This window comes from Salvelinus sp. IW2-2015, linkage group LG22 (assembly GCF_002910315.2).
Source record: "Salvelinus sp. IW2-2015 linkage group LG22, ASM291031v2, whole genome shotgun sequence".
Taxonomy (NCBI): domain Eukaryota; kingdom Metazoa; phylum Chordata; class Actinopteri; order Salmoniformes; family Salmonidae; genus Salvelinus; species Salvelinus sp. IW2-2015.
This window is the reverse complement of record NC_036862.1, coordinates 19,525,933-19,536,737: the sequence shown is the minus strand read 5'-3', so window position 1 is coordinate 19,536,737 and position 10,805 is coordinate 19,525,933. Positions and strand designations below refer to the sequence as shown.

The window sequence follows — 10,805 nt, the reverse complement described above, 5'->3', positions numbered from 1 at the left end:
TGGGTTAACTGCCTTGTTCAGGGGCAGAARGACAGATTTTTACCTTGTCAGCTCGAGGATTCGATCCAGCAACCTTTCGGTAACTGGCCCAACGCTCTAACCACTAGGCAACCTGCCGCCACAAGAATAGTAAAATAGCAACCCTAACCCTGGAGATTAGAACATACAGTAAAACAGAGGGGAGAGGTTAGGTAGGGAACACTCCCACTGCCTCTGCTGATAGCCCTGGCAGGCTTTACAGGCTGTATGACACAACACTGGGAATGGGCTGTTTGGGAGCATAAAGGTTGTTTGGGGAAAGGGAGGAGGAGTGCTTTAAATACCTGGAACTGGTTTAAACTGGGACTTGGTCTAAATAGGAAACAGGGTGGCATTTGGGATGCAACCAGGGGCTCTGACAGGCAGCACTCCTGTTTGTTCTTCAGACAGTCCATTTGGGATGCAACCAGGGGCTCTGACAGGCAGCACTNTCCTGTTTGTTCTTCAGACAGTCCATTTGGGATGCAACCAGGGGCTCTGACAGGCAGCACTGCTGTTTGTTCTTCAGACAGTCCATTTGGGATGCAACCAGGGGCTCTGACAGGCAGCACTCCTGTTTGTTTTCAGACAGTCCATTTGGGATGCAACCAGGGGCTCTGACAGGCAGCACTGCTGTTTGTTTTCAGACAGTCCATTTGAACTACAGATTTTCATACTAGCCATCTGAGGGCACCATTGCTACATAGTAATCCTACATGGCCTATGCACACGTCTCTCTAGCTCTCTCTCCCACTCGCTCTCTCTGTGCATCAATCAGTTGGTTATGGTATGTTTGTGTATACTGTAAAAATACATGTTTCTGTGATGTTGTTTATCTTTATCTAGTTTAGAAGTGAAAAGATTATACTGGTGTGACTCAGTGCAGAGTAGAAGCCTGTTCTCAACAGGGGATAGACCTGGGAACTTAGCAGGTAACTCCTAGAAAGTTCGGAGAGAATGGGTTATAAGTTAGGAGAGAATGGATTTGAACTATTTTTCAGCTGAGTAACCTATTAGCCTAGCCGTTGTTCCCTTTCACATGCCACCCTGCTCCATTTCTACCCCAATCATCAATCCATTCCAACCCAATCAACCCTCTCCCTGCCTGGTGATCTATGCCTCTCTCAGTGGGTGGTATGGTCCAGGCACAGCGCCCAGAGCTCACACACTTCATTCCTCATTATCATGTCAAAGACCCGGCCTTGGGGTTTACAATGTGGCCAATTTACCCTGATGAAGATATCGTCCCTCTCACGTTTAGTTTTCCCCTGAAGATAACACTACTGTCTGTCTCATGCCGACAGCATTGCCATGGCATCAGTGTTTTTCACCATTTATGGGGCCAGAAAGAGGAGGTAAAAGGAATCATGGGTAGTGTCTCTCTCAGCTTCAAGCCTTCTCTGAAATTCCACTCATTCTGAGAAAAAGTGTCCGCATTCCGAGGCGGGCAGGCAGCACTGTGTGTGGCTGTCAGAGAGAAGAGAGACAGTAGGAGACATTGTGTTCTAGTGTGTTCCAGATATAGCACAGAGAGACAGACAGATAGACAGATTGAGGCGTTTCCCCTGTCAGAGGGGAACCAGCTGACCCTAGGTGGACTGACTTCTGCTCTGATCACTACTAGTAACACCTTTATGTTGTAGGAATTCTCTAGATGCATTACCACCTCTAGATCCCTGTCTCTACATTGATTATTGTTTCTCCTGAACTGTATTTCCTATATTTTCTCGTCCATTCCSATTTTGTTTTCATTCTGATGAAGGCCGTTGGCGGCCAAAACGTCATGGCTTTAACTTGAACTAGATTAAAATAGCATCACGATTTTAATAGTGAGGGAAAATCACGCCTATTTACTGTATGTTGTGACTGAGACTCACTGCCTCTACATTGAAGCAGGAAGAACAGGAGGCCAATGGGAGGGTCACACCCATGGCTCAGACACCAGCACTACTACAGTAGGTCCTCTAGAGAACACACTCCTCAATAGGATGATTGTTAGGAGGAGAGGGGTTTTAATGCAGCATGGAGAAAGAGCTGGGCGCACAAGGGCTCCTGGGGGCACTAACAGACAGAACACAGAGCCAGGGGCCAGGGGGTTCCAGGGGGCCGGGGCTCCAACAGACAGACACACTCAGAACACAGACAACAGTTCCGCAGTTTAATTCCAGGAAATTAATGAATGGCTTTGTTTCGGCTGCTTGCCTTCTGAGTCACACTGTTGCGCAACAAGGGTCTCAAAGAGAAAGAGAGAGAGAGACCTAACCTCCAGATCTTCCAACATGTTTGTCTCTGGATGTGTCCCTATATAGTGCCTATGGGCCCTGGTCAAAAGTAGTGCACTATAAAGGGACTAGGGTGCCATTTGGGACACACCCAGAGACAAACATGAGCTGTGTTAGATAATCTGGACTGTAGGTTAAGATCTGTGATACTGCGTGATGACTGCTAAGAACTAGGTGGTGAAGATATCACATTTCCCTCTATGCTGGTCTGTACTGTTTACGTTCAATCTGACATTTCTGCAAGTATTTTTCTGCTCCTCTAATGATCTCTTAAATGTATTTAGAGTTTTCAGTTGTCACCTGGTGCTCATAACCTTCTCCAACTATCTGAGCGATTTCAACGTTATCATCCAGAGAATTAAATCGTAGCTCTCTGAATGATCTTATTTTTTTCCTGTACAACTACAGAGTAGTGATTGTTGTAGTCCTAATTAATTTAGCTTTCTTCCTGATACTGCATGCTCCGGCTTTGTACATGGTGTCTCAATAGTCTGTTTCTGCAGAATCTATAGGTTTCTCCAGTGTTGTCTAATAACCGTCTCCCCCCTGCCTTTCTCTTCCCCCAGGAGTCTCCCCTGGTCCAGCCTCAGACCCTGTGGTGTGAGTCTATGAGCCAGCTGATGAGGAAACTGGACCAGCTCAACCTGGACATAGAGGAGGCTCTAAGTGCATCATCCTCCCCCTCGGACACACCCTGCACAGCACGCAGACAACAGGTCAGTCACACACACACCCTGCACAGCACGCAGACAACAGGTCAGTCACACACACACACCTGCACCGCACGCAGACAACAGGTCAGTCACACACACACCTGCACCGCACGCAGACAACAGGTCAGTCACACACACACCCTGCACCGCACGCAACAACAGGTCAGTCACACCACACACCCTGCACAGCACGCAACAACAGGTCAGTCACACACACACCCTGCACCGCACGCAGACAAGAGGTCAGTTACACACACACCCTGCACAGCACGCAGACAACAGGTCAGTCACCACACACACCCTGCACCGCACGCAAGACAAGAGGTCAGTTACACACACACCCTGCACCGCACGCAGACAACAGTCGTCACACACACAACACACACACACACACACACACACCCTGAACCGCACGCAGACAACAACTCAGACACACACACACACACACACCCACCCTGCCACTGCACGCAGACAAACAGGTCAGTCACACACACACACACACACACCCTGCACAGCACACAGACAGACAGCAGGTGACATGACCATGTTAACTGAAATGCGAGCCATGTACTAACCAGTGATACATTTGGGAAATCTATACATTCCTCTGCAGCCTATCATGATGGCACATGCTTTTTCATGCTCTCTGCTGTCTATAATCAATTTACTGAGCTTTGTGAATAGGAAATCCTGATGGATTATTGTTATAGTCATTCAACAGGTGTCTAACAGAACTATAAGTCCATGCTGCTATATCATGTACTTTACAATACACATACAGTACGTTCACCTAGCTAACATACATTTCATCTAGGAACCATACTAGACTCAGGATGGCACCCTATTCCCTTTATAGTGCACTACTTTTGACCAAAGCCCTATGGGTGCCATTGGGATGCAGCCTCAGAAGCTTGTAGGTCTGGGAAGGACTGTTCCGTCATAAGCTTTAAGGATAACTGTGATATATGTTGATATACTGTACATACAGCAGGTTGTCATACAGTGGAAGCTGTCTGTCTGGGACACTATGGCCATTGTCAGGCAGTCTTTGATTCTGCTTCTTTGAATGCTACAGGCGTCCATTTTATGACGTGAGAGGAGGGAGCTGGCTGTTAGAAAAGCTGCGTGGTGTGTCTAGCAGTAGTCTGGCCAGGGTGGTGGGCCAGGCGGGGCGGAGACAGACAGACAGCCATTGTGTGGAGATGTTGTTACCGGGACCTTGTAGCTCTGGTCCTACATAAGACTCCTCTCATGGAGGCTTGCATCATGACATACCCCAGCAGTTAGTTAGCAGAGGGCAACAACAGAAAGAGTACAGTCCTTCCCATGGTTCTGTATGTGATCAGCACAGAGGTCTTGTTGTGTGGGTAGAGGAGGTTGTTTGTATGATTGAGCACGTTAGGAATGGTTACAGAGTGGTTAGCAGTGGGGCACATGCCTGAAGGCATCACATCATGCAGCCATAACACACATTCAGAGAGACATCTTTAACTAACGACAGGCAGCCGCCGGCGGAGGAGACCACACGACATCTTTACTAGAGGGACTTGACAAGGACACACTCTTTGTCCTTTCAGAGGACGATTAACAGGCTGCCTTGTCTCTGTCTGTCACTGTCTGTCCGATAGAACTTTGAACTGAAGACTGCGTTCCCTGCCGCTGACCATCCCAGAGACAGACAGACAGACTGAAAGACTGACAGACAGACTGGCAGATAGACAGACAGACAGACAGGCAAGGATCCAGTGTTGACGGTTGTTATTGTGCTGTTGTTGCAGTGTGGAGCTGTGTCTGGGACGGCAGTAAACCAATCTCTTAATGAGAAGGACAGTACACTGCTGCAGCGAGGGGAACCAGACACAGGAGAATGTCCCAGACAGGACCAACACAAGACCACGGCCCCTCGTAGCTCAGCCATAGGAACCAGAGCCAGGACCAAGAAGACAGTCGTAAGTTCCTCTGTGACTCTCCCTCCTCCTTTCGACTCCTGCTTACTCTGTGCCTGTCTGTCTGGGTCTGGGTGAAACAATTTGATATAGATATCATAAGCGAGCTCTCAGTGCCTCCACAAAGTATTCATACCCCTTAACTTATTCCACATTTTGTGGTGTTACAGCCTGAATTCAATATAGATTCAATTTTTTAAATTATCTCACCCATCTACACGCAATACCCCATAAAGACTAAATTAAAATATGTTTTTAGAATTTTTTCAAATGTATAAAAAATGAAATACAAAAATACAGTATCTCATTTACATAAGTATTCGCACCCCTAAGTCAATGCATGTTAGAATCCCTTTTGGCAGTGATTACAGCTGCGAGTCTTTCTGGGTAAGTCTCTAAGAGCTTTGCACATTATCATTTATAAGACAGCCATTTCCAAGTCTTGCCATAGATTTTCAAGCCGATTTAAGTCAAAACTTTAACTAGGCCACTCAGGAACATTCAATGTCATCTTGGTAAGCAACTCCAGTGAATATTTGGCCTTGTCTTTTAGGTTAATGTCCTGCTGAAAGGAGAATTTGTCTCCAAGTGTCTGTTGGAAAGCAGACTGAACCAGGTTTTCCTCTAGGATTTTGCCTGTATTTAGCTCTAATCTGTTTATTTTTATCCTAAAAAACTCCCTAGTCCTTGCAGATGACAAGCATACCCGTAACATGATGCAGCCACCACCATGCTTGAAAATATGAAGAGTAGTACTCAGTGATGTGTTGTGTTGGATTTGCCCCAAACCTAAAACTTTGTATTCAGGACATAAAGTAACTTTTTTTGCCACATGTTTTGCAGTTTTACTTTAGTGCCCTGTTGCAAACAGAATGCATATTTTGTAATATGTTATATTCTGTACAGGCATCCTTCTTTTCACTCTGTCATTTAGGTTAGTATTTTGGAGTAACTACAATGTTGTTGATCCATCCTCAGTTTTCTCCTTTCACAGCCATTCAACTCTGTAACTGTTTTAAAGTCACCCTTGGCCTCATGGTTAAGTCTCGGTTTCCTTCCTCTCCGGCAACTGAGTTAGGAAGGACGCCTGTATCTTTATTGTGACTGGGCGTATTGATACACCATCCAAAGTGTACTTAATAACTTCACCATGCTCAATAGGTGCCCTTCTTTGCGAGATATTGGAAAACCTCCCTGGTCTTTGTGGTTGAATCTGTGTTTTAAATTCACTGCTCAGCTGAGAGACCTTGCAGATAATTGTATGTGTGGGGTTCAGAGATGAGGTAGTCATTCAAATATCATGTTAAACACTAGTCTTGAACTTATTTAGGCTTGGCATAACAAAGGGGCTGAATAATTATTGACTCAAGTTCCCAAAATAATTCCACTTTGACATTATGGGGTATTGTGTGTAGGCCAGTGACATAAAATCTACATTTAATCCATTTCATATTCAGGCTGCCTTCAGCTAGCTACAGAAAGTATTTTAAATAGATTTTCTCTGCTAATTTAAACAACATTCCTCTTATTAGCTGTGAAATGTAATTGATGTACTAAGAATGGCACTGTTTTGGATATAATGAGAAGTCCACAGCAGAGCTGTCCGTTGTATCCTCTTCTGTTCCTTGTTTGACACAGTGTGTACGCAGGAAGTGTGTGTGTGAGTGGTTTACTGTCCCCAGGTCAGGTGTTAGTCTGCCTATTAGAAAGGTTTAGCAAGGAAAACAATGGAGAGGTGGGGCTAGGTATGTTTTGTGGCGGCTGTGTGGAAACCCTGCTAACGGCCTGTGTCTGTATAGGTACCATGTCTGGATGAGGATCAGATTCGACAGGTGAATGACTAATTAGATTGGTGGGAACAGAACGATGTGGCTTTGTGCTCTCCAGTCCTGATGCAGTCTGCTTCTCAGAGTCTCAGAGCAGATTACAGAGCCAGAAAGCTGAGGAACCCCACCAAGGTCTGAGTCAGAGACAGACAGGCTGCATGGAGACCACCTTCACACCGTACACAATGTCCTAACTCTAACCCACTGTCACACTACTGCACAATGGTTCCAACGTCTGGCCGGGGAACACTGTGTCTCCTTGTGTGCGCGTTTGTGTGCACGCCATGCTCTGTAACACTGACCTCAGGCCAGGGTTAATGATAAGCAAAGGATTACTCTTCCCCAGGCTGACTCCAGAATCTAGACCAGCCCTACCGCATGCATGCATACACACACGCATGCACACACCCCTCAGCCTCTTACATGTGAGTTCTGGAGTGGGGGTGAAAGTAGTGGAGAGAGAGAATGTGATGTTAGAGTCTAAGCTGCTGCTGTCATGTTGAGGGGCTCAGAATAACCTGACCATGGTAACTAACTACTGCAGCATGTCATGTGACTGGAAGGTTATGAGCTGATAGAGAGGCTGGATCCCAAATTACACCCTATTCTTTATATAGGGCACTACTTTTGACCAAAAGCAGTGCACTATATAGGGAATACGATGGCATTAGGAACCCTTACAGAATGTTTGGAGTCAGCTTTTGACAGGACGTTGTTATGGCTGTTCCCCCCGACCCTGCCTGTCTATAGGTTAGGGTCACAATTTTTCGGGTGGTCTCAACATGACCCCTGTTGTTTTGACATGCAGATTCCCATCCACAATGGTTTGCTAGATGGAAAGGGTATTTATTCTTAACATTCTGGTTCCATCTCCACCTGAACCCAATGCATAGTGACTGTGAGGTACAGTATGTGTTATTTTTTGGGTACGTGACGGTGAGTCCGCCAGGTATGTGGCGTGTTTGATACGTGAGGGTGAGACCGTCAGGTGTTCTGTGTTGGAATGTCCTGCAGCACATGTTGCTGTGTTCCTGTGTGTCTCAACATGACTGCAACTGCAGCATTCCACGTGTGCCCAGAGACCTGACACTTCTAACAGAGACAGATAGTTCTTCCTCAGAACCTGGGAGGATGGAGCTGGTCTGATGGCCCTGGCAGACAGAGAGTCAAAGCATCAAAAGACACAGACAGACACACACACACACAACCTGAGACAAAAATGGCATAGCCCCGTAATCCCCCAGCTGCCCCCGATAAGAAGGTCTTCTTATTGGTTGTGACCCATTTGAGGCAGTGTTCTAAATACAGCCAGGTGTTTTCCTGTCTGTCCAGGGGTTGGATAGAGGAGGGGAGGGATGAGGCTGGTCTACTGGCTAGTTTACTGGTCTAATTGCTGGTCTACTGGTCTACTGGCTGGTCTACTGGTCTACTGGCTGGTCTGCTGGCTGGTCTACTGGCTGGTCTGCTGGCTGGTCTACTGGCTGGTCTACTGGCTGGTCTACTGGCTGGTCTACTGGTCTAACTGGCTGGTCTACTGGCTGCTCTACTGGTCTACTGGCTGATTTACTGGATGGTCTACTGGTCTACTGGTTTACTGGCTGGTCTACTGGCTGCGGTCTTTACTGGCTTCTACTGGTCTACTGGCTGGTCTACTGTCTACTTGGTTGCTGGCTGGTCTACTGGCTGGTCTACTGGTCTACTCTGGTCTACTGGTCTGGTCTACTGGTTTCTACTGGTTTACTGGCTGGTCTACTGGTCTGGTCTACTGGCTCTGGTCTACTGGCTGATCTACTGGTCTACTGGCTGGTCTACTGGTCTACTGGTCTACTGGCTGGTCTTACTGGCTGCATCTACTGTCTACTGGCTGAGCTTCTACTAGTCTACTGGTCTATTGCTGGTCTACTGGTCTACTGGCTGATCTACTGGTTTACTGGTTGTCTACTGGCTGTCTACTGGCTTGGTCTACTGGTTTACTGGCTGGTTTACTGGTCAACTGGCTGGTCTACTGGCTGGTTTACTGGCTGGTCTACGGTCTACTGGCTGGTCTACTGGCTGGTCTACTGGTTACTGGCTGTCTACTGGCTGGTCTACTGTGTCATGGTTATTACTGGCTGGTCTACTGGTTTACTGGTCTGGTCTACTGCTGTCTACTGGCTGGCCTACTGTTACGCGGGTCTACTGGTTACTGGCTGCCTTACTGGTCTACTGGCTGGTCTATCTGGTCTACTGGCTGGTTCTACTGGTCTCTACTGGTCTACTGGGCCACCTTCTAGGTCGCCCAATGATCTCTTTCTATCCCTTATTTTTTCTTAGACTTTGAGAGTAAAACTAGGGTTATTTTCCCAGAACATAGATTTATTTTTACAACCGAGACAAACTTCTGAATGTTGTGGAGAGGATGGATTCAGTCCTGTGAGTTCAGCCCGTAGTTACGTGTTATTGAGTTAGGGGTTGTGGATCATGGGGGAGTCTCTGAGCTGGGCTGTAAGAAGCCACAGAAGAGAGAATGGCCCGTGGAGAGACGTCATCCATCCTACCCTGCTGAGCTATGATGAGGGGCCTGGATTGTTACATATAACATAGGCTCGTCCCACATGAACCTCATTCCCATATAGTGCACTACGTTTGTCTAGCACATGGGGCTCTGATCAAAGCAGTGCACTATGTAGGGAATCGGATGCCATTTTGGAGGCAGCCATATACAGCTATAGGTTTGGTTATATAATATCAGACATGGGTTTGGTGGTTCTCTGCCTGTTTCTGTGAACAAATGTGATTTGCGCATGCCAAGTTGAAACACAATGAATGATTGGTGAGTAACTCAGACTTCATTTTGGGGTTGGGAGTGTTCAGGACTGTTAAACGATCCCAAATGCAACCCTATTTCCTATATAGTGCACTACTTGTCATTTTGGACGCATGGGATGTGTACTCTACATAGAAACAGGGCTCCGTGTGGGGCTGGGAATGTACTCTACATAGAACACAGGGCTCCGTGTGGGACTGGGAGTGTACTCTACATAGAACACAGGGCTCCGTGTGGGCTGGGAATGTACTCTACATAGAACACAGGGCTCTGTGTGGGGCTGGGAGTGTACTCTACATAGAACACAGGGCTCGTGTGGGGCTGGGAGTGTACTCTACATAGACCACATGGCTCTGTGTGGTCTGTGTGTGGGAGGTGTACTCTACAAGAACACAGGGCTCCGTGTGGGCTGGGAGTGTACTCTACATAGAACACAGGGCCTGTTGTGGGGCTGGAGTGTACTCTACATAGAACACAGGGCTCGTGTGGGCTGGGAGTGTACTCTACATAGAACACAGGGCCCGTGTGGGGCTGGGAGTGTACTCTACATAGACCACGAGCTCTGTGGGGGCTGGGAGTGTACTTCTACATAGACCACAGGCTCTGTTGGGTCTGGGAGTGTACTTCTACTATAGACAGCTGCTCTGTTGGGCTGAGAGTGTACTCTACATAGAACACAGGGCTCGTGTGGGCTGGGAGTGTACTCTACATAGAACACAGGGCTCTGTGTGGGGTGTGGAGTGTACTCTACATAGAACACAGGGCTCCGTGTGGGGCTGGAGTGTACTCTTACATAGAACACAGGGCTCCGTGTGGGGCTGGGAGTGTACTCTACATAGAACACAGGCTCCGTGTGGCTGGGAGTTACCTACATGACCACAGGGCTCTGTGTGGGGCTGGAGTGTACTCTACATAGAACACAGCTCCGTGTGGGGCTGGGAATGTACTCTACATAGACACAGGGCCTGTTGGTGCTGGGAGTGTACTCTACATAGAACACAGGGCTCCGTGTGGGGCTGGGAGTGTACTCTACATAGAACACAGGGCTCTGTGTGGGGCTGGGAGTGTACTCTACATAGAACACAGGGCTCCGTGTGGGGCTGGGAATGTACTCTACATAGAACACAGGGCTCTGTGTGGGGCTGGGAGTGTACTCTACATAGAACACAGGGCTCCGTGTGGGGCTGGGAGTGTACTCTACATAGAACACAGGG

General features: G+C 47.6%; 1 protein-coding gene across 1 annotated transcript in view; it reads left to right on the top strand.

The window, feature by feature from the left end:
• LOC111949813 (stAR-related lipid transfer protein 13) overlaps positions 1–10,805 on the top strand; it is a 108,891-nt gene that overhangs the window by 24,779 nt on the left and 73,307 nt on the right. The window contains 2 exon segments of the mRNA XM_070433862.1: positions 2,867–3,016; positions 4,792–4,962. Coding sequence (XP_070289963.1) covers positions 2,867–3,016; positions 4,792–4,962 — 321 coding nt within the window.